This window comes from Phoca vitulina, unplaced genomic scaffold (assembly GCF_004348235.1).
Source record: "Phoca vitulina isolate PV1807 unplaced genomic scaffold, GSC_HSeal_1.0 scaffold56, whole genome shotgun sequence".
Lineage (NCBI taxonomy): Eukaryota > Metazoa > Chordata > Mammalia > Carnivora > Phocidae > Phoca > Phoca vitulina.
Genome location: NW_022589759.1, coordinates 716987 through 740219, shown reverse-complemented (window position 1 = coordinate 740219; position 23233 = coordinate 716987). Strand labels below are relative to the sequence as shown.

Here is a 23233-nt window from a genome sequence, read left to right as displayed (position 1 = left end):
CTGTGTGATGCTCCCCGAGTTCAGCGCACAGCTGGTAAGTTGGGGACAGGCTCTCGCCGTGACTGGATTTGGGTGCCCATGGCGCCTTCCTCTGCAGTGTGGACTTTGCCAGCTATGCGAGTTCTCTGTTGCTGCTGTAACAAATGATCCCAAACCGAAGGGGCTTAAAACAACACAGCTGATTCTCTGACAGTCGTGACGTCAGAAGTCCTTCTTGTGGAGTGAAAGTCGGGGTGTTGGCAGGGCCGCTTGCGTCTGGAGAGGCCGATTCCTGCTGTTTCTGACATCTAGCCGCACGGCGCCCTTGCCTTGCGGCCGCCTCAGCCCAGGCTCTGCCCGCCTCCTGTGGACCCTGTGATCACTTTAGTCCACCTGCATGTCCAGGGTCCCCTCCTTTCTCAAAAGCCTTAACCCCATTTGCAAAGTCCCTTTTGCCACGTGAGGTGACATATCCATGTGGACTAGAACAGGATGTTTTAGGCCCGTTGCTCAGCCACGCACACCAGCTTTCCTTTGTTCTGGAGCGGGAGGTCCAGCTGGGGGCCCTTTGTCGGCCCCGATGTGCGCACCTCTGCAGCATGCTATACCTTCCCCACCCAGCCGGGCCGGCAGGGCAGGGCCCACTGCTGAGCAGAGCGCAGTGATGAGGATGCCGCTTCGCAGGGAAGAAGGCCTGGTCAGGTGCTGACCTGCCGCTGGACACTGCAAGCCTCAGCTTCCCGTATGTCTTGGTCGAGGCTGGGTGCTGCACAGACTGCCCTTGGTGAGGGCTGCCAGGCATGTGTCCTGGGAGGCACCGCGCTGCACGGCTGGCTGACTGTTTGCTTCACAGGGAACTGTCTCTTTGGGAGAGACCCGAGATTTTTGTTAATTTTTGCTATAACTTATGTGATGATTAGAGCTTTTATTCACAGGGAAAAGGTTGAAAAGAGAATGTTGAGGTCACATCATACTAGTTCTCAAAACACCAAATGGCCAGATTGTCAAAGCAAAGAGCCCAGGACACCCCTGAGGCCGGGCTCTTGGTGTGGGTTGATGGCTGTGCAGGGGCCATCCTGCAGGGTGGACCATCCCCAGCCGGAGGAGACCGAGGTCGCGCTCCAGCCAGCGCTCACCTAGTACTCCGGCTGCTTGAAGGCTCCTGGCCCATCGGAGGGTCTGTTGGGAAGAGCACCCAGGTTCCCTGCCCAGCAGCTCAGAGCTTGCGTTGCCTCATGAAGGGGCCCTGGAAAGCCAGGGTCCTTGGTCTCCAGCATCCAGCAGCGTCCACCTTTCTGCCTCCCTTAGGCCTCATCCACCCCTCGCAGCCCAGAGCCTTAACCCACAGGTGGTGTTGGGAGCGGGAAGGAGGAGGCTCTGGGGACAGGCTCTTGAGAGCAGCATAGCCCAGACAACCTTCCACCTCCCTGTCCCTCAGTCCTGTTCCCTGAGAAAGAGGACCAGTGTGAGCCCTGCCCCGGGGACATGCAGGAGTGCCCAGCACACAGCCAACATGGACACCTCTCCCAGGAAGATGGAGCATGAAGAAGGGGGCCCTTTCTTCTCTTGCTCCTGCTAGACTTTCAGCCCAGAAGGAACTTGCTGTTTATGACCCAGTGACCTGTTTGCTGACCGCCGGTTGTAGGGGAGTTGAGAGGAGTAGCCATTGACAGGACAACAGAGGTGGAGGCCCTCGGGCCAAGGTGGTCACTTCGGACCTGTCCCAAGAGCCCAGGGCACAGCTCTGGGAGGGCTCTGGGCCTTCTGTCTACTCCTTCGGCCGCCACAGCTCTGCCTTCATTGTTTGTGTTTTGTTTCGGAGCTGCAGGATCCCGGGAGGTTTTAGGGGAACAGAGAATCTGCAGCTTGAAGGTGCCTTTCAGGGCAGCAGTCTGGGGCACTGTCCATGTTCTAGACGTAAAGGCCTCCCGGCAGGCCTGATGGATGGTCCCCCCCCCATGCACACGCCCCTTCTTGGCAGGGCTCTGACCCAGGGCCCTGTTCTCCCCGACCCTGACCGGATGGCTGCCCTGGCCTGGACGAATGGGCTGGGGGAGGGGGAGCACCTGAGGCTGTGGGGCTGCTCAGCAGGGAGCATCCTGGCAGGGGCCACAGCACAGTGGGGTCCCTGCAGAATGCAAACTGCCCGCCTCCCCGAATCCTCCATCCCCTTGGAGGACTTCCAAGGACTGGGGGCACTCGACACAGCAAAGGTGGTGCCCTGCTCTCGCCTCCCCAGCACAGCCCTTCGGCGCCAGCCAGGCTGTCTTCAGGCTTTCTCGGGAGCCACAGCCGTGCTGCCCAGGGTCCCCCAGTCCTCACCTTGGTTGCATAGGCAGGAAAGAGGCAGGGGCAGAGCCCTGGAGACCTAAGCTTCCAGGTGCCCTTTAAAGGGGAGAGGCCGCCCTACCCTGACTTGGAGCCCCAGTGGCTGATGGCCGACGCTGGTGGACATTGCGCAAGTCCCCCTGTCCCAGCTCCTGATTTGGGAGTGGCATGAGTGCCCCTGGTGGGTGTGGCAGGGATGCCCTTTGGGGCAGCAGTATGAGACCAACCAGGCCTTTTCTTCTCCAAACCAAAGACCCAGGAACCACAAAGAAAGAACAGGAAGGAAGCACTGCCCCCCACCCCCCAACCCAGGCCTGACCTCCCCCCCACCCCCACCCAACTAACCTGGACCTGGTACCCTCACAACCCGCTGACCCAGGCATCGTCCCCAAGGGTGGTGTGCGCCCCCTTGCCTCTGTCCCCCTCACCTTCCCACGCTCAGGCCTCTCTTCCAATAAGTGTGCCCACAGCCATGAGGCCCGAGGCCACTGCCCTCCTCGCTGCAGCCCCGCTTCTGACCCTGCTCCTACATTACCACCTCTGGCCCGGCGTCCTGCGCATTTCTTCTCTCCTCCTAGAATGTCACCCCTAGAATGTGTCTAAAGCAGCGCAGGGTCCAGGCGTTGTGGGTGAGTGGGTGACGCGTGGGCCTCTCTCGCTCCAGCTTCCGCACTTGCTGTGTGGGTAACAAGGGCACACTGGCGGGCGGCAGGCTCACACCCTCCGCACCCCGTCTCACTTAACTATCACTGTGAGCGTGTGGATTTGTGTCACGGGCATTTAGGGGGGATGGTTGTTGGTTTAGTAGAAGTTTTGCTGTATGGAGTGAAGAATCAGCATAAGTAGCTACAACGTAACACAGTTGTCCACTTAAAATCCATCATGTGGTTCCTTAAAGCAGTAACTTCCCTGCAAAGCTCCAGGTTTGTACACATTTGTGTCTGTGAACGTCTGTGCTTTGTCTCGATTTATTGTGTGCATCCGTTAGCAAGATGTATTCTAAGGTATCAGAAAAGCCTCGGGTTTTGGGGGTTTCTGGACACGCTCAACAATTTTTCTGTATAAATTAACAGTGATTGCTTCTTTGTTTTGCACCATTTTGACTTAGGACAGGTCTCATAGCTTCTGTTTAAGAAATCTCTGTGAAGTAGGGCCCAGGTTTCTGTAGTGGTGTTAGACGGCCCGGGATCCTGGGCTCTGCAGGTCACCCCACTGGGCCCGGCGTGGGCCAGCTGTGGGGTGACCGACTCTCCGTGCCCTGTGATGGGGCCTGGTGAGATGGCAGTGACGTGAGGGCAGGTGGGAAGGTGGGCAGGCCATCGCAGCCTGAAGAACAAAGTCACTGTTGATGAGGCTGTCTCTCCCATGTCTCCGTGGATTCCCTCTGGCTGACTCCCCAGGATCTCCACCTCTTGCCGGGGGGGGGCGGGGAGGGAGCGATTTCTGCCAAAGGCACTAAATCAGAGTGGGGCTGTGGGATCTGCCAGGCAAGGCTGCGCCAGCCATGTGAGGCAGGAGGGTGCTCCCCAGAATCCTGGTCATGTGAGGGTGGGGTTCCCAGTGGGGTCACCCCTCCTGCCCAGGACACTGTTCCCTTGGGGTAAACATGCTGCCCCAGGAGACCTGTGGCCCCAGACCAAGTTCACTCTGGGATCTGAGAAATTGGCATCTGGGTGGGGGTGGGGGAGTGTCTTCAGGCTGAATGTGTATCAGGGTGTCTGCAGAGTTGGGGAGGGGGAGCAGAGCACGTGACACGCAGGCCTTGGGTGGGAGCCGCGGCGTGGGGGCCTCTAGGGCGGGTGTGCACAGGGGCTGCGGGAGCTGTGTCCTCATTGCCCACTTTTGGCCGGAGCCCCTCAAAACACAAGAACCGCTTTCTGTGTTTAAGATTACCAAAAAATGAGTGATGGTTTGATCCTCGGGGTCCCTGCATTAAGCTGGTTAAGCCTTCATTGTGGTCCCCCACCTGCCTAGCAGTCCTGCAGTCCTGGGACCCGGGCCCGCTTTCCAGTCCTGGTGACACGGCGGGGTGCTGTGGGGCAGGGTGAGTGACGGAGGTCCTGGACCCCTCACAAGGCTGCATCCGTGGTGGGTGGCACCCCGACTCGGTAAGTTTGAAAGCTCGCAGGCCTTCCTGTGTGCAGCCGGGTTTGGGAACCACTGTGTGACCTGCTGGGACAGCTCACGGCAGAGCCGGGCTGTGCGGTCTGGCCGCCTCAGAAGTGCTTTCGCTCGTAAGAGGCAGGGCCTGGGGAGGCTTGTTCTCTGCACGGAATCCCCAGGTGGATGATTTTGAGTTTCCAGAGGAGTTGGGACAGCGTGGAGGAGACTCTGCTGTTGGAAATGTCGTGTTTCGGGACAGCAGCTCCCCCTTTGCTGACTTGGGTAAATTCCAAGACGGGCGTCTGGAGGTGGCATCTGCGTAGATGTCCCCTGTGTGCTGGGGGTCAGATGCCAGCTGGAGGACCAGGGGACTGGTCAGCACCCTTTATGTGGCTGACCACGTGCTCCATCCTTCCTTTAGCCTTGTGTGCGAAGCCTGGCCTGGCCAGGACCACGACACCCCAGAGTGGATGCTAGCTCGTGGGGCCTGTCCTCCCTCCTCTGGTGCCAGGCAGCCTGTGAGGGAGGAACCCCCTCACGGTGTCTCCCCTGGGAAGTGGGAGTCTGTCCCGTTGTGTGTCCTCTTGTCCAAGTGCTCCTGGTAACAGGCGAGCCCTTGGTGGGCAGAACGGGGTCTGGCCATGGTGAGGGTGTTATCAGGGCTCATCAGGCTGGGAGGTGGCAGGTCTGAGCACAGGTCAGCCACACGTGTAAGTGCCATGTGGCATCGGGCAGCTTCTCCTCAGCCAGATCAGGACAGCCACACTCTTTTCGGCCGCCCTCCTCCCAAGGCCACACCTTCCCCAGTGACAGGCACAGCGCCAATTCGGCAGACCCACGTGTTTTTACAAGCCAGTGGAAGTAGGAGGCTGCACAGAATTTCCAGCAAATCAGCGTTCCAGAGCTTAGAAGGGACCTGCAGGCTTAGTCCAGATCACTGCCGTGGCGCGTGGGGGGAGACAGAGCTGTGGGCCCGGGCCAAGGTCATGGCTGCACCTGGGCTGTAAGGGCCCTGTCAGGCAGCCATCCCGTCCCCATGGATTCCCTGTCCTTGCTGGGCTCGCGGTTCAGACTCCCTGTCCTTGCTGGGCTCGTGGGTCAGCACCCTGTGATTTGGAGCCATTAGGTCTATTTCTTCTGCACTCAGTGGCAGGAGGAAGTGTGGATTGTAGGAAGCTCTCCACGCCCATATTTTATCTTCACTTCTCGTTTCTCTGCTCAGTAATAAGAGTGTGGGGTCATGTTCACCTAAGTGAACTTCCTCAGTCATCCCAAATGTTGATTGAACATCAATTCTTAGTATGTTCTTGCTAATAAATAATTAGTTCACTTCTTTGCTTGTAAAGAATTGTACAATATCAGTTTTAGGGGCTGTAGAGAGATAACCTAATTGAACCCCGTTCATCAAGTCTTAAAACTTTTTGAAGTAGGTTATGTTTCAGAGACCTGCGAGAGCGATGAACGCCCGTGTGCCATCACCTGGCCTCAGCAGCTCCTGACTCAGGGTCATTCTTGTTTTAGCTGGAAATATCTCTCCTGCGTCAGGAGTCGTTTGAAAGGAAGCCCAGATACCGGATGATTTCTGCATCTCTCAAAGCTAAGGATGCTTTTCTTAGAGTTGCGATGGCACCGTCATCACAGGGAGTACTGAGCAAGGACCCCTGCTGTCGTGTCATGGGCAGTATCCTCACTGCCAGGGCGGCCTGTGGTCTCCGGTGTGTCGGGACTGGGTCCCAATGATGCCCCGCCGGCAGTGTCCCCACTGCCAGGGCGGCCTGTGGTCTCCGGTGTGTCGGGACTGGGTCCCAGTGATGCCCCGCCGGCAGTGTCCCCACTGCCAGGGCGGCCTGTGGTCTCCGGTGTGTCGGGACTGGGTCCCAGTGATGCCCCGCCTCCTACTCGGTGCAGACACCGCCCGTGTGGCTTCACCTGCAGGCCCCTCTCTGTGTTTTCTGGGCATTTGTTGTTTAAGAGATCAGGCTGTGTGTCCTTTTGCAGATTGCGTCCTGATGGTGTCATTTAACGTGTTTCCATGTCCCCCGTATTTCTTGAGAATTGGTGGCTGGATTGAGAGATGAGTTTCAGGGTTTCTGTTTTGTTGTGGTGAGGGGGGAGACTTCCCGGTGGTGGGCGTCGTCCCGCAGGGGCACCTGCTGTCAGCACTCACTGATGCTCACTGCCTGGAGCTGTTAGTACTCGGGGTCTGTACAGCGGGGATGTTTACTTTCATTGACGATAATTTACGTACATTCAGTTGTACGTACATCAGGCATGTGCAGCGTCTGCCTTTATGTCTGTGACCCCCTGTGCAGCTGCTGTCTGCACCCAGAGGAGGACAGAGGACATCCTCATCACCCCAGAAGGTCCTCTCCTGCCTCAGTACCCCACCCCACCCCTGCGCCCACCAGAGCTAACGCTGGCCCAGCTCCTGGCGCTGTGAGTGCATCCCACGTGCTCTCTGTGGCCTCAGCCCGTTGCTCTCTACTGAGATTCATTCTTTTCCTGCAGCGCGTGTTGCTTTGTCTCTTGTGTAGCCGTGTCACGTTCCATTGCTTATCCCTGCTGCCACGAAGGACACGGTGTTGTTTCCAGTTTGGGGGACATTATGAATAAAGCTGCTGGGGACATTCTCATCAGGATCTTCCTGTGGACGCCTCTCCTGGGTCTGTACCTGTCGGTGCTGGACACCCACTGGGCCAGACACGGCTTTAATTGTGGTGAAACTGTGGCAGACTTCTCCGAGGCGGCTGTGTATTTTACCCCCACCAGCAAGGGGTGAGGGCTGCTCCGTATTCTCGCCCACACCTGGTATTGTCAGTCACGCTCAGTGTGCGTGTGTGTTTTCGCTTCCTTTTGTTGAGATGCGGCGCACGTGCAGTGCAACCCACAGATCTCAGTCATTCACCGTGTTGTGGTGAATGTGCGCGTGTGGGGCACGCCAGGTCTGGATATGAGACGTTCCCAGCCCACCGGAAGGTCTGTCGTGCCTCCTTCCAGCCACCTCGTCGAATTTTACTACTCTAAGGCAGTTGATCTGTTTCTGAACCTTGCACGTGATGGACCCACAGCGACTATACTCCTGTGTCTCATGCTGTCCCCATATCTTTGAGATTCATCCACGTTCACGTGACAACAGCTAATTCCTTCTCATCACCAAGGGTCCCACTGCTGTTCATCCGTTCTCCTGTTGGTGGACATTTGGGTGGTTTCCATTTTGGCTTTATGAGAAAAGCTGCTGGGAACATTCCATGGAAGTTTTTTTGCAGATGTGTATTTTCATTTCTTTGGGGTAAATACCCAGCAGTAGGATTACTGGGTCGCAGAGTCTTGTGTGTTTGACTTTGAGAAACTGCCGAACTCTGGTTTCTGTTCTTTGCTTCCATCAGCAGTGACAAGGGCGCCAGAGCTCCAACCCTGCCAATGCTCAGTTGTTCGGGCTTTTTACATTTCAGCCACCTTCCTGCGTGTGCAGTGCTACCTCATTTTTATTATAAAATTTGCCTTTCTCTTAAGCACTTTTTCGTGTGCTTGTTGGTCACTCAAAGATCTTTTTAAATTGAGCTTTTTGTTATTGATCTGTAGGTGTTCTTTATATATTCTGGATAAAAGGCCTTTGTCAGAATTACATGTTTTGAATCTTTCTCCAGTCTGGTTTTTGTTTCACAAACCAGTGTCTTTTTTTTTTTTTTTTTTTTTAAGATTTTATTTATTTATTTGACAGAGAGATAGAGAGCACTAGAAGGCAGAGAGGCAGGCAGAGGGAGAGGGAGAAGCAGGCTCTCCTCTGAGCAGGGAGCCCAACGCGGGGCTCGATCCCAGGACCCTGGGATCATGACCTGAGCCGAAGGCAGCCGCTTAACCGACTGAGCCACCCAGGCGCCCCCAAACCAGTGTCTTTTTTAACAGTGTCTTGTGGTACAGAGAATTTTTACTTTTGTAACACTGATTTGGAAGCGGTAATGGTGTGGACATCATTGACTTATTCACAGTCTTGGGGAAAGCATTAACATTTCACGGTTAAGTGTGATGCTAGCTGTTGGTTTTGTAGATGCCGTATGTTAGCTCAAGGAAGTACCCAGTATCTCCCTGTCTGCTGAGAGCTCTTATCTTAGAGGGGTAGAGTATTACAGACGGCCGTGTCTACTGTGGTGATCACACGGCATCTGCCCCTTTATTTACTTATTATTTATCTGTTTCCCCCTGTAGCCTGCTAATGCGGTTACTTACACTGATTTAAGTCTTTCATGTTTCTAGCTCCCTCACCTTGCAGCCCTGCAGCAGACTTCCTAAGGTTGGGATGTGTTGTCTTTTTATATATTGCTAGATGAGATTTGCTGTTATTTTGCTTAGGCTTTTGCATGTGTGTTCATGAGGAGTGCCGGTCTGCAGCTCTCTTGGGACCTCCTTGCTGGGCTCCTGTGTCGACACAGTGCTCCCCTTGTGAAGGGCTTCTTCCTCCCTGGGCATGTTGGTGTAAGGCTGAGGCTGTTCTTCCCTTGAATGTTTGCTCGAGCTCACCGTGGAAGCCATCCAGGCCAGACCTCTCCAGCAAGGCTTTTAATTAAGGGTTCAATCTCTTTAACAGATACAAGACTTATAATATTTATATTTTGTTTCTTGTGTCAGTTTTGGTAGGTTTTTGTTTTTAAAGGAAATTGTCCCTTTCATCACAATTGTGAAATGCACTGTAGCTCCTCAGTTCTCTCCTGTGCTTTCAGTGCCTCTGGGATCTGTGGTGGTGTCTCCTTTAGCTGTGACATGGGTGGTTTATGCTTCCCTTCTTCTCTTGGTCACTCTCGTGTCAAAGGCTTTCTCTAATGCACCTGTGCTTTCTGTGTCTTCGCCCTCTGTTCTTTATTCCTTTATCTTCACGACGAGCTGTCACTGTTGTTGCTTTAAGCAGTCAGGAGTCCGTACCTTCTACAGTGATTCCCAGGACTTTGCTTCTGCGGCGCTCCCCGTGTCCTCCTTCAGGTCTGTGCCCCTCTCGCTTGCCAGTCTCCCAGCTTGTTTCCCTCGAGTGTTCGTATTGTGTCTTTCTTGCAGCTCTGTCCAGATGTAACTCGCATACCGTGAAAGTCACTGTTGTAGGGCGCCTGGGTAGCTCAGTTGGTTAAGCGACTGCCTTCGGCTCAGGTCATGATCCTGGAGTCCCTGGATCGAGTCCCGCATCGGGCTCCCCGCTCAGTGAGGAGCCTGCTTCTCCCTCTAACCCTCCCCCCTCTCATGTACTCTCTCTCTCTCTCTCTCATTCTCACTCTCTAAAATAAATCTTTAAAAAAAAAAAGAATCATGCTGCTGTGAAAATTTGCACCCAAATCCTTGTGTGGACATGTTCTCATTTACCTTACAGAGATGTGCAGGAATAGAATTGTCAGATTGTAGGGCAAGTTTATGTTTCGTATTTTAAGAAACTGCCAAGCTGCTTTCCACATGGGCTGGTGTTTGCATTCTCACCAGCAGTATGCAAGGACCCTAGTCTCTCAGGGTCTCTCCACATCAGAGCCAGCCCTTGTTGCTGTTTTAAGTTATTGTTACGGTCATTCTAGTAGATACAAGGTAAGTTCTGTGGTTCACTTTGCATTTCCTTTTCTTTTTTAAGATTATTTATTTGAGAGAGAGAGAGCATGAGCGGGGTGGGGAGGTGGGGAGGGAGAGAGAATCTGAAGCAGACTCCACACTGAGCACAGAACCCGAGGTGGGGCTTGATCACATGACCCTGAGATCACGACCTGAGCCGAAACCCAAGAGTCGGAGGCTTAACTGACTGAGCCACCAGGGGCCCTTCAGTTTGCATTTCCTTAATGACCAGTGATGTTGAGCATTTTTTCATGGTCTCATTTGCATCCGTATATCTTCCTTGGTGAACTATTTAGAACTTTTGCCCATTTTTGCATTGGGTTATTTATCTTACCGAGTTGTAAGCATTCTTTATATATTCTGGATATAAGTCTTTCGTTAGATAGATGGTTTGCAAATATTTTCTCCCAGTCTGGCTTGTCTCTTCATTTTCTTAATGGTATCTTCTGAAACACATGTTTTTAGTTTTGATGAAATCCATTGTATCAGTTAATTTCATAGACCATGCTTTTGGTGTGATATCTGAGAAATCTTTGTTCAACGAAGATCATGAAGATTTTTTCCTAGAAGTTTTATAGTTTGAGCTCATGCATTTAAGTCTCTGATTCACCTTGGGTTAATTTTTGTATGTGGCAAAGGTCTAAAATTCATCCTTTTGCAGGTGGGTGTTCAGTTGTCCTCGCACTGTCTGTTTAAAAGATTATTCTTTCCCCAACTGAAGTGAGGGCTCTCTTTTGTCAAAAACCAATTGGCCATGGGGCGCCTGGGTGGCGCAGTCGGCTGAATGTCCAATTCTTGGTTTCGGCTCAGGTCGTGATCTCAGTGTCGTGAGATCGAGCCCCGCATCGGGCTCCGCGCTCAGCACAGAGTCTGCTTCTCTCTCTCTCTCCCTCTGCCGCTCCCCCCACGCTCGCTTGCTCTCGCGCTCTGTCTCTAAGATAGATAAGGACACAGAATCTTTACAAACATACGAACGGTGGGCCGTGCATGTGTTGGTTTATTCTGGGCTCCGGTCAGTCCATGGGTCTGGGGGTCTGGGCTCCCACCCACACCACGCTGCAGTGGTCACTCTTGCTTTAGAGCAAGTTCGAGAGTTGAGAGGTGTGAGTCCTCCACGCTTATTCTCCCTTTTCACACTTGTTCTGACCCTTTTGGGTCTTTACCCTTCTTGCGAGTGCTGGGTCAGCTTGTCAGTTTCTGCACCCAGAGCTTATCGGGGTCCTGGGGGGTGCATGTTGATGCTGCAGCTCGGAGGGGGAGACGCGCTGCCTTGTTTTTGGTGAGGCCACGAGCCCACAGACGAGGGGCGTCCCTGCCAGGCCCACAGCCATGCTGTGCTGGTTCTTCCTCGGTCGCCCGCAGGTCGCTCACGGTGCCCCGTCTCCTGTCCTCCCGTCCCCCTTTGGCATGAACCTTTTCCGCGAGCCCATGTCTCACTGCTTCTGTCCTTCCTTCTGTGCCGCCCCATCCGTGTCTCAGTCTGTCCAGTGAATTCATGACTTCAGATAATATGTCTCCCGTTTTATAATGGTTCTTTTTGTATTTCCACTTCTCCAGTGAAATCCTTGATTTCCCCTCATTTTGTTGCTCTTTTCTTCTAAATTCCATAGGACTGTTTATTGTAATTACCTTGACTTCCTTGTCTGATAATTCCAACACCTGGATCTTCTGAGGGCCTGCTTCTGTTGACTTTCTCTCCCTAGTTATGGGTCACCTTTTCCCGTTTCCCTACATGCTTTGCAATGTGGGGGGTGCTGATTGTTGTCCTTAAAAGAACGGTATTATTTCCCCTGAGAGATACGCCTGCCTCCACACAGCCCTTCCACTTAGGTCAGGGTGTGTGGGACTGGCCCCTCGAACACGGGGCAAGGTCTGCGTGTGTTCAGGGTGCTGAGGTTCCGTCTGTGCGCATCCTGACCGGAGGCTCACCCGGCGGCACCGTGGTGAAGACACCACGGAACGCGGGTGCCGAGCCAGCTTTTCCGAAGCACCGGGGGTAGCACCCGAGCTCTGCAGCCAGTGAGGCACTCGGGGCATCTCTGTGTTAACACAGGAAGCATCGGTCACCAGACGACATGAAGATTCCCGTGCTATTTTCTGACATAATCTCCGTCTCTGCGTGTCTGCCAGAGCCAGGCCCCACGCTGACCCGCAGGCTCGCAGGCGCCACTTGGGAGAGCGTGAGGTGCGCCCTCTCTGCTGACGGCAGACGCGAGGCTGGAGCCGTGCCCTGCTCTCTCCCTGCGGGCTGTCCCTCCTCACAGATCACCCTGCAGCCACACGTCAGCGTCCCCGGCACGGGGGCTCCTGTGGGAAAGGCCAGGGGCTGTGTCACCTAAGGGACACACCCCGTGGTGGGAGCCGCGTACGGGCCTTAAAAGCTGAAGGAAGGGGGCGGTCTCCGTCAAGAGAACCGCGCCGGAGCGAGACGTGTGTGGACGCGTCTGCGCGTGTGCGTGTTTCCTCACGTCTGCCTCCTTTTTCCTTTCTAGGTTTGGGAAAAGCTCTTAGGCTGTGAAAGTCCACGGATTAACGTATTTATGGCAGTGCCTACGGTCTACGCCAAGCTGATGGATTATCATGGCAGACATTTCACCCAGCCTCACGTCCAGGGTTTTGTCCGTGCAGTTTGTGAAGAGAAAATTAGGTAAATGGAAACAGCCTGCGCTCCTGCCCAGAAAGCCTTAAAGATCAACTAATACCACATATGTTTAGTAAAACAGTCCCAAGTTGTAGGAAGCAACATTTTCCACCCCCTCTGATGGATAGACCGAGCTGTGTTTTCTGCGTGTCTGTCTGTATTTTGTCTCTCTCTCTGTCTGTCCAGATGCATCTGTCTCTGTCAATCTGTCTCCGTCTGTCTTGTGGTCCAGTCGGAAGGACGAGGGCTCGCCCCCATCCGTCTGGCCCTCGAGCCCCCCGTCCCCCCGCGGAGCACACCCACCCCTGCCCTGCCCCTCCCAGACCTGCTGACAAACACCCTTCCTGACAGCACATGCGCTGGATCTTCCGGGCCCTTCCGTGGCATGAGGCTTGTTCTGCTTTCTGTCACGACCCTGCAGACACAGCACGCTTCCCCCTGATTTTCACTCAAGGGTGAGCCCCTGAGAGAGTGCACACCCAAGTGGGGGGCTTGGTGAGTTTTCACAGGACCGGGGACATGTGACACGCTCTCTGAGGCAAGCACAGCCTTTCACGGCACACGGAGCGAGCTGCCTGGCCAGCGTGAACGGGACGCTCTTGGTGTGATGCGTGTGCGTCAGGCTGAAGTGACAGGTGTCACCCCCCTGAGCCCGCCGGCCGCAGCTGTGGGCTGTCTCCTTGGTCTGCCCTCCTGCGCCTCAGACCTGGAAGCAGTTTATGCACAAACCAAATTTTTACTAGTGTTGCTGTGATTTAGGGTTGTTTGTAGACGGCACATTAGTCGTGTGCAAAGCATGCCTCCAAAGACCCTAAAATTATTTTTTTACCTCAGTTACCTGTTCCTTTTGAAGACCTGTTTTACTCTAAGATGCACCCAACAAATTCTTTTTAAGAGAACAGAGTTAAAATTTAGCCCCTGACTGGCGTTTTTGTCGTGAGCTCGAGGTGCTGGTGTTGACTGAAGAGCGCCGTGCATGTCTGGTTTTCGTTGTCCGGCTGGGGAGGACTCTGCCTCGGAGAAGCTAAGGCCGCCTCTGTTGTGCTGGTAGGTTGATGGTTTCGGGATCGGCCGCCCTGCCCCTGCCTGTGCTGGAGAAGTGGCAGGACATCACAGGCCACACTCTGCTGGAGCGGTATGGGATGACGGAGATCGGCATGGCCCTGTCCAACCCCCTGACCGCCACTCGCCTGCCAGGTATGAGCAGCCCCTGCCACTGTGTCCTCTCTGCCCCGAGCCCTCAGCTGGGCTGGGCCGGGGAGGACGCTGCCCTGCTGGGCCAGAGAGCTTCCTTGGGGCGCCAGCCAGGCGGCTGTGGTCTGTCCCCCCGTGGGCACTCACGTTTCTCCCAAGTGGCCCGTCAGGGATAGGACAGATAGGTGTTCTTGATACCACTGTCCTTCCCAGGTGACAAGTGGGAAGAATGGGATCGACCAGGATCCATGTGCTCAGCAGTGTGCCTCCCGGGGCGGGCGCTGCTTCCGTGCAGACCAGAGCCTCCCGTGCAGGCACCCGGGGCCATGCAGGGTGTCGGGGCAGCGGGTGAGGGGGCCCTCCATGTGTCTGGATGACCTGCAGCTGCAGACAGCTTCCCGCCCTGGGCTTACCGTCAGCCTTCTCTAAGACGTTCCGTCTGACTTTAGCTCAGACTTGCACACCCGGGCTCCTCAGCAAGGAATCTGCCAGCAGAGCCAGGCCTGAGGTGTGGATGTGCTCTGCTCTGACCTCGGCGCTCTCCCAGGCGTGGGACATTCCCTCCTGCGGGCCCACAGCACAGGAGAGAGCCCCTTAGAAGTAATAGCAAAACAACTCCGGCTCTATGATTATATCCCTGCATCCGTTTATCTTGCACATACGGTAAAGTTCTCCCTTCCCACGTTCAGTTCTGTGAGGTTTTGAAAACACACGTAGCTGACCACACGCTTGAGACACGGAAGGGTCTGACAGCTCAAACCCTCCCCTTCCGCGCACTCAGCACCTCCTCCCCCCAGGCCAGGCAAGCACGCACCTGTTTTCCCTTCTTGTACTTGTGCTTTCTCTGGAATGTCGTACAATGAATCCTACAGGACGTGGCCCTTTGGGTCACGAGACTCATCCATGTGGGCATGGGTTCCTTTCCCTTGCTGAGTAGAATTCCACGGTGTGGACAGGCCACTGTTTCTTGGCCTGCTCCACCGCCGGAGGACACTGGGTTGTGTCTGGTTTGGGACAGTTACCGGTGGGGCTGCTGTAAACATTTGTATGCAGCTTCTCTGCGAACATGCGCCTTTATTTCTCATGGGTCATACCCAGAGTGGGGTTGGTGGTCAGAAGGTAGGTGAGTACTTGACTTCCCCAGAAGTGGCCAGACTCTGTCCGGAGCAGCCCCGATGCAGGGCTGACAGAGGCTTTAGGCAACCACCAAGCTGCCGGGGGCCACATGGCTGGTGTGTGACGGAGTGGATGTTCATACTGTGGCATCGGGACACCCGCTTTGCCGCGAGCACAGCAGCGTGGCCCAGTTTGGGGGAAGAGAGTGTGGCACAGAGATGCATGGGGAACCTTCTGGTTCATTAGAAGAGCAAACACAAGGCCAGGAGCCAGGGCAGGATGAAGGGCACAAGGGAGGCCCAGCTGGGGGCTCACCCGGGTGGTGGAGGGAGAACCCCCAGGTGACCAGGCAGAGGTCAGGACAGAGGTCACGCGAGGGTCCCCGACTGACCTGGCCTTTTCCAGCCCCCCATGAGGAAGGTAGAACGCGACGGCTCTGAACCCCAAGGACACTGTGAGGAACAGGAGGGCGTGGGTGTGGTCGCTCTTCCTACCGCAGGATCAGATACCCGTGACCTTGTCTGTAAGGCAGGCCTCCAGCAGTCGAGACCAGTGCTGGTTCTTTGGTTTGGAAAAAGGCAAAGTGGCATCGTTTCTGGAGAAACTGGTTGAGGGCTTTCCTTGGCACCTTCGGTCCCATCCGTGTGCCTTGATGCCTGGGCTGGGCTCATGGTGCGCTTGGGACGTGGCCGACCACCCCGGGCCCCACACCTGCTTCCAGCCCAGGGTCGCTTCAGGCCGGCCCCTTCCTTCGGGCTGCCCACATGGCCTCTGAGCGTTGCTCTCATGGTCACTGCAGTGACCGCCAGGATCCATGTTTAAAGGTCCTCCAAAGCTGACAGGGCACACAGGGCAAGGCCAACCTTGAAAGAGGGACCTGCTGCATGGAGAGGTTGTGTGTCAGGCTCTGGGTCGGATCTTCCGACTGTTCCTTCTCTGCGTCCCTGGTGGTTACCATGAAGGGGGATGAATAATTCATGGCCTGGTGCTGCTGGGCCTAATCACGCTCTAATTGGAGGTGGAGATCAGAGGCACTGATGGCTCCGTGGAGCGCGGACAGGAGCTCCGGGACCTCACCAGCCTGTTCCCGTGCTCCCGGGGCCGGCTGCAGAGCTGCCTCCCTCCCTGGACGCTGGACAGAGCCACAGGCCAGCTGCAGTTATCTGAGAAGAGCCGACAAGGGTCTCAGAGATGCAGAAGAATGACATGCACTTCTGACCGTGCCCGGCACTGCCGCCCAGGGGACACTGGCGGGGGGCGCCGTCCCCGCGGGTGCAGGAGGGGACTGCTGCTGGTGGACCCTGCTCTGTCTGGCCAGCTCAGGCGGGGTGGGCGTGGTTTGGGGCCACGGCTGCCCCACGCAGACTGCAGCGTCTTCTCTGGGTGGACCTCACCCCACAGTCCCTGCGGCCTGTGAAGCTGGAGTCGTCGTCTGCACCCGGAGATTTTAGTCGTATTGTTGTGTCTGATGCGGTAATTAAGTGCGGTTCTGCCAGCACTCCCACAAGATCGTAATGTCTGGCCGCGGTCACTGTTGAGATGGAGAAAAGGCCAGAGAGGAGCAGGAGGAAGCTGGGAGGAGGGTTTCTTCTTTTTTAAAGAGTATTTGAAGGAGAAAGCAGTGGATTGAAAGGAGGGGAGGAGGACGGTGGGTGGGGAGGCTCGTGTTTTCGAATTGAGGAGGACGGTTTGGGACCCTCTTCTGGTGAGAAGTACATGCTGGTTTCTGCCTCCATACCTGGCACAGAGGTCCTGGAACCCTTGGGATTTCCTAGGTGATGGGCGCCACCAGGGGTCTTAGCTGCTCACAGAAGCCCCTTCCCCAACACCTGAGTCTCTGCTCATGAGACGAGCTTGGGAAAGCCCCTAAGGGTGGGGCTGGGACCGACCTGCGATTGGAGGGGTGGAACCTCTGGGGAGCGGAGAGGGGCTGTGGGCTGAGTCAGTCGTGGGACTTCCATGAAAACCCCGTGGCGCTGGTGCACAGAGGAGGTGCTGGGGGTGGGGCCTTGGGGCTGGGAGCTCGGGGACCCCCTTCCTGGGCATCTCTGCCATCTGCTGTTCGAGTCATGACCTTCATAAGAAGGTGGTGGTAGGGCGCCTGGGGGGCTCAGTCGGTTAGGCCACTGCCTTCGGCTCAGGTCGTGATCCTGGAGTCCCGGGATCGAGTCCCGCATCGGGCTCCCTGCTCAGCGGGGGGTCTGCTTCTTCCTCTGACCCTCCCCCCCCATGCTCTCTCTCTCTCACTCTCTCTCATTCTCGCTCTCTCAAATAAATAAATAAATAAATAAATAAATCTTTAAAAAAAAAAAGGTGGTGGTAGGAAACACAGTGCTTTGCTGGGTTCTGTGAGCCGCTCCAGCAGATCATTGAGCCCAAGGAGGGGGTCGTGGGAAGCTCCAGTCTGTAGCCGAGCCAGACAGTTGTGAGTCATGTGGGGACACCACTGTGACGGGCTCGGGAGCCGGCGAAGTCGGGTGGAGCCCTGACCTTCTCCAGCAGCCACACTGCAGGCCGCTGGAGGCGGCCCGGGCCACACACCTGCCCTGTGGCCCCAGGGCCTGGAGGGAGCCTCTGCTTGCTTCCCTCCGGGGACGGGAGCATGAGAGCAGGGTTCATCCTTCAGGAGGCAGCACTGGGAGGGCTCGGGGCTGAGCAGGGGTCACACTGCTGCGGAGCTCAGCAGGAAAGGGGAGGAAGAGCCAGCTTTTATTTCTGAGTGAGGCCAGGCGTCCTGCTGAAGGTTCTGTATTGAAGTTGACGAGCAGTCATTCTTCCTGAATCCTTGCCAAGTACTCATGGGGCTCTTTGCCTCTGGCAGGCACCTGCCCAGCCTCAGGAGGTAGTCAGTCAGCCGATGACAGTATTTGGTGTTTTCTCCGTGTCGAGGCTCCTCACCCTGGTGCAGCAGCTAGAAAGCGTCGTCTTGTCAGGGCCGGCGGTACCGTGCAGCCGGGCGGCTGGTGGGGTCCGCACGGCCTGTCTGAGCATCCTCCTGGCTGGCCCCTCCGTCTGCTGCGCTCCATCTGCCTTCTCCCTTGAACCTGTTCTGTGGCTTTAACACGTTTTCGTCATGAATCACGACCACACACTGAAGTCACTGAGGACTAACACCGAGGGCAGCCTGCCGAGGTCCAGCCATAACGCACCAGCAGGTGGGAGTAGTGTGAGGACCTCGGACCCTGGCCTGCCACCGAGCCGCGTGTCTGTCAGCCCTTCTGCACAGGCCTGAGGCCTGGGGAGAGCAGCGTACACAACGGAGGAGTTAAGCTTGTTGCTGAAAAGAATCCACAAGGAAAGGGACCATTCATTTAATCTAGAAAAGGAAAGGACCTTGAGGTCACCTGGAAAGCGTGTCTAGACCGTGTGTGGAGTGGCATCTGGTCTTCACGGGCCTGTGCTGAGCCAGGCCAGAAGCAGGGCTCGAGGGGCCGGGCTCACAGGCCAGCTCTGGCGTCTGGTCCCCATGTCTCGTTTGCACACCAGGGATGAAACTCCCTGGCTTCCCGGCTGGCTGGGGCCTGTGTGGTCACAGGCTGTGAGCAGATGCACCGCCAGAGGACTGCGGAGGGCCCGTGTCCCAGACTCCATAGGAAAAGTCCGGAGCAGGCAGATCCACGCAGATCCACGCAGGCAGGGGTCGGGGGGTGGGGGGTAGAGGAGCTGCTGATGGCTCAGGTTTCCTTCTGGGTGTTGGAAAGTTCTGGAACTAGATGGCAGTGATGGTTGCCCAGCATTGTGAATGTGCAGAATGTACTTTGTGATGAATAATTGTATCTCATACAGATTTAACTTGGATACTTAAAATCTTTGGAAGCAAAACAAGAAGAAGGGGACGGGAGGGAGCTGGTCGGTGTGTTTCCCACCAGGCAGGGACACGGGCTCCTGACCAGAGTGGAGGCAGGAGGCCACCAGGGTGTGGGACAGCCGAGAGCCCTCTGGTTACAGCCCTGACCTCCCCCCACCAGGACCTCAGATGCAGAAGACAGGCCACAGGGACAGTGTGGTGCCGTATTCTAGCAACATGAGGCCCGTGTAGCTGGCCTTCCCAGGAGTTTGGATCCCAGAATCCTGAGCAGATGTTGAGTTGTGGAGTCAGCCTTCCAGGCATTTGTCCCATGCCAGATCCTCACCAATGCCAGTGGTTAAATAAAGGGCCTGAAGCCTTGATGTGAGTCCTCACAGCTACTGAGCATTTGGTGTCAGGACCTCTGCCCACATTGGTCCTTTGTTAGAGTGGCCGTGGGGACTCGGGGCGCAGCAGGCCGCTCCTCCGGGTGCTCCGGGTGGGATGAATGCACAGCATACCGTGGGTGCCTAATAAGTGAACCAGAATGCTGGTGGCATTCTCCACCTGCCAGCTCCGGCCCTCTTGGGCCTTCTTGTGCACAGGTGCTCTTCGTGCCCCCCAGGGACAGTCCACTGTCACCCTCGCCCTTACTGCACAGCCAGCTGCTAGTGGGGACGCGGCAGCAACCCCAGCCTCTAGCCTGGGCGCCGAGAGCCTCCCCAAGGTGATGGAGCTCTGGAGCATTCGGAGCCGGGCCTCGCAGGCTGTGGGCGGCTGAGTGCTGGCCGCTGCGGAGCCCCGTCCCCGTGGCTCCGGGGTCTGCTTTCTCTGCAGCCCTGTCCTCTCTCTTTTGCAGGTTCTGTGGGGACCCCGCTGCCGGGCGTCGAGGTGCGCATTGTCTCAGAAAATCCGAAGAAGGAGGGCTGCCCCTATGTGCTCCACGCGGAAGGAAATGAAAAGGAGACACAGGTGGGCCGCTCTCTGAGCTCAGCGGGCAGCACGTAGGCATCACGTGGCCGTGACCGCCCAGCAGGCCAGCCACAGAGGGTGAGGGTCTCTGCTTTGGGGGTGGAGCCCCCACCGCGCGGGGACGGCTCCTCCTGGACAGCAAAGGTGCTGGCTGGTGGTGTTTCTGGGCGCTGTGGCCGTGTGGACAGTGCTGGACCCACCCTCCAGGGCTCTGCCCCGCTGCCCCCCAGGCTCCATCCACCAGGGACGCTGCGAGGTGGGTCGTGACAGCCTCAGAACAGCCCTTGTTAAAACAGGTTGTTGTAGGCGCCATCTGGTTAAAACTTGTGCGGGCGGGGCCCTGTCCCCACTCAGTGAACGCAGGGCAGGTGTGGCCAGCTCCGGGAGCCTCGCGAGGCCAGTGTGGGCGACTCACAGAGCCTGGAACACGAAGGTTGCCCCCGGCCGCTGGATTCAGTGGTGGCTCTCACCGTTACTCTGAGTCAACAAGGGTGAAGCAGGGGGAGAAGGGGAGATTATTGTCTTCAGTGAAGATTCTAATAGTTACAATCTGCTGGTCGTAAGCGAATGGTAATCAGACGACATTGGGGTTGGCGGGAGCTGGAATTTTGGTTTAAAAAGAGATTACTTTGTCTAAGCCGATGTGCAGGCTGGACGCCCGTGTGAGGGATCTCTGTTACGAGGAGTGAGCGGCTTCTCTCTCCCTGCAGCCCCGCTCTCCCGTTCGGCACCAGCCTTGCCGGTGGCCTCGGTGTCCATGTCTCAAGTGGGGGGTCAAGGAGACTGCCAAGCACATGGGTGGAACGGGGTGGTCTTCGGTGTAATCCTACGGTAACATTCACAGTGACATCAAGAAGGAGGTGTTCCGTCTGCCCAAGACCCCTCACCTGGGCCGTGGGTGGAGGGCCGGCCCGTGGCACCTCGCCAGGCTTCCGAGGCCTCTGCTGCCCGGTCGTGACAGGCCTCCAGGCCCACCCTCGCTCCCTCCGTGGTGTGCGGGCAGGCTCCCGGCTGCCCTCGGGCGGGTGCCCGCCTCTCTCCAGGACAGCCTGGAGGCCCTAGCCGTAGCTGTTGCTCCCTGACCACCCTCTGCTTGGGCTTCTGCCTCAATACGGCTGTTCCAGGCTGTCAGCCGCAGCCACACCTCGAAGTCCTCTTCTGGCTCACGGCCTGCGCCCTCAGTCCTCCGCCTCCTCGCGGACGTGCTCGCACCCAGGTCACCTGCGCCTGCGATCCGTGCGGTGATGGGCTGCCTCCCCGTCTGGACACCCAGCCTGTTTGCTGGGTCGGGGATGGCCGGGGGGAGTTGGAGGGACCCTGGTCTGTCACGGCGTGTGGGTCGGTCCCCAGCCAGCAGCACAGACAGCGTCGCCTGCCTCTGCATCCCCCAGGTGCCACTCCCCTGCCAACCTGGCCTCCAGGCGCACGCGGGGCGCATCTCCCCCTGCAGTTACACGAAATCTACCTGCTTCGCAGCTGGGGTGCAGCCCGCCCGCCTGACTGCTCCTCGTCCGTCTTTACTTGCTGCGGTCTGAAGAGTGCTCAGTGCTGGAATGCACTTAAATAGGAAGACCTGCAGCCCCGGCCCTTGACAGACAGAAGGAAGCGCGTGCTCCCAGGGTGGCCCTGGGGGTCGTGGGGACGGGAGGGATTGAGGGAGCCAGAGTCCCTCCCCACAGGGCGCGCCACGCGCACACCTCTGTCTAAACGTGAAGACGGGGGATTCAGGGCTCCTGCTGTGTGTTCTAGAACATTCCCAGCTTGCTCAAGGAATCAGTGTGACCATCCAGAACAGAGCTGCCTCGATGACCACATGCAGGCCTCAGGGTCCCCACGTGCGGCCCTGTGACCGGGGAGGCTGCCCTCTCTCCCTTGGTCCTGCTGGCAGGAACCGCCAGCCATGGCTTGAGTTACCGACCCCTCGTCCGGACCATGGGACTCGGGCCTCGTGCGTGCTATCCGCGAGGGCCGTGCTCACCTTGCATCTCCCTCCCTCTGTCCTTTCAGAGTGGGGACTCAGAGACACTTGTCACTGTCACCCCTGGGACCTGTGGAGGGAGAGTGGCCCATGGGCAGCTTCTGTCTGGCTCCCCGCCCCCCTCCACGAGAGCTGCTCATGACCCACGTCTTTCCCGGGAGCCCGTCGACACCGTGGCGTGTGCATGAGCCCGGGCAGGCTCAGGCCATCCTGAAAGAAGCATGTTTGTGTTGTTTTCGTGACGTGTCGCAGTGGAAACGAGCTAGCCTGTTGTCTCGTTGGGGACTTCATTAATGAGGGGGAGGAGCCACGCATGGTGAGGCGTAGAGGGACGACCTCTCCAAAGCCAGGATCTACTCTGTTTACAGGACTTGGAACATGTTGCTTGAAGTGTGGACGTCCTCTCTGGACACGGCATTTGCCCGACAAACCTCAGTCCTCCTGTGATACGTAAATTCTCAGTACAGCCCAGACTTCTGAGGACTGACGGATTTAACGTTCAGAAGTCAGGATGGCTGAAGACGATTTTTCAGTTTTTTTCAAGTTTTAGTTGGAAATAACTTCAAACTTCCAGAAAAATTGGAAAACTAAGAGTATGAGGAACAGCCGGCCGTCCATGTGCCCTGCCCCCACCCCTCCAGTTCCAGTGGGTGTCCCTCACGTGGCCGGGGTGCGGGATGGCCCATGTCATATCCCGGGGATCTCTCACCCACCACCGTGTGCTCCTCCTGTCTGTTGACCAAGCGACATCAGGTGTGCGGCCTTCACTCAGGTTCTGTCTGGGCTCAGGTGGCGCCTTTGCTCTTCACAGTGAGGGGACCCAGAGCTTGGCAAGGCCACCTTGGGCCTGAGTGACAGGTGTGACGTCCACACTTCTCAGAGAGGGACAGGGACACCTGAGCAGGAGCGTGCCGGGCGCTGATGGCGAGTGGGGAGCACAGAGGTGCCCAGGAAACCTTCCCTGAGAACCTCCCCTGGGCACCTCGGCCTCGAGTTCTCCCATGCCTGCCTTCTTCATCCAGCCTCACTCTGGGCTGGACACAGTGTCCCCTGGAGCCACCGGGGTCCAGAGACGGGTGTCGGCAGCGATGGTGCCCAGAGGCGGTGCGGGGCAAGGTGTCCCCCAGGCCTGCGCAGCCTGTGAGCCCTTGGTGCTCCTCTGGCCAGAACCCAGCACCAGCAATCAGGAGTGAGTGGCCGGGGGGCTCTGGGGGCTCTGCCCTGCAGAGGGGAGTCCCTGGGGAAGACAGCAGCGGATGGGGGTTGGGCCCAGCACTGCTTCCCAGACAGCAGGGAGAGCCCACGTTTGCTCTCAGGCTCAGAGCAGGCGGGGAGAGGAGCACGGGCCTGTGTCTGCCAGCGGCCGTGGCAGCGGGGCAGTGCCTGAGTCCACAAAAGGCCGTGGCAGCCCAGGAGGGTGGCTCACTTGTCCCAGGCTCTCATCACATCCGGCTGGGCACACGTGTGCACCCTGCAGGGCACGGTCTGGGCTCCCACTGTTGGTCCTCGTGTGGGGAAACCGTCGTATCTCATCCGTGGCCCCATTATGGGGTTG

General features: G+C 57.0%; 1 protein-coding gene across 7 annotated transcripts in view; it reads left to right on the top strand.

Annotated features, from left to right (window-relative positions):
- ACSF3 (acyl-CoA synthetase family member 3) overlaps positions 1 to 23233 on the top strand; it is a 55455-nt gene that overhangs the window by 8004 nt on the left and 24218 nt on the right. For 6 of the 7 annotated variants that reach the window (XM_032389839.1, XM_032389842.1, XM_032389844.1 and 3 more), the window contains 3 exons: positions 12483 to 12637; positions 13683 to 13828; positions 19588 to 19700. In XM_032389839.1, the coding sequence (XP_032245730.1) occupies positions 12483 to 12637; positions 13683 to 13828; positions 19588 to 19700 (414 nt within the window). Of the gene's footprint in view, positions 1 to 6; positions 35 to 12482; positions 12638 to 13682; positions 13829 to 19587; positions 19701 to 23233 lie in introns of those variants that run through there. The other variant, XM_032389846.1, reaches the window with a different exon arrangement.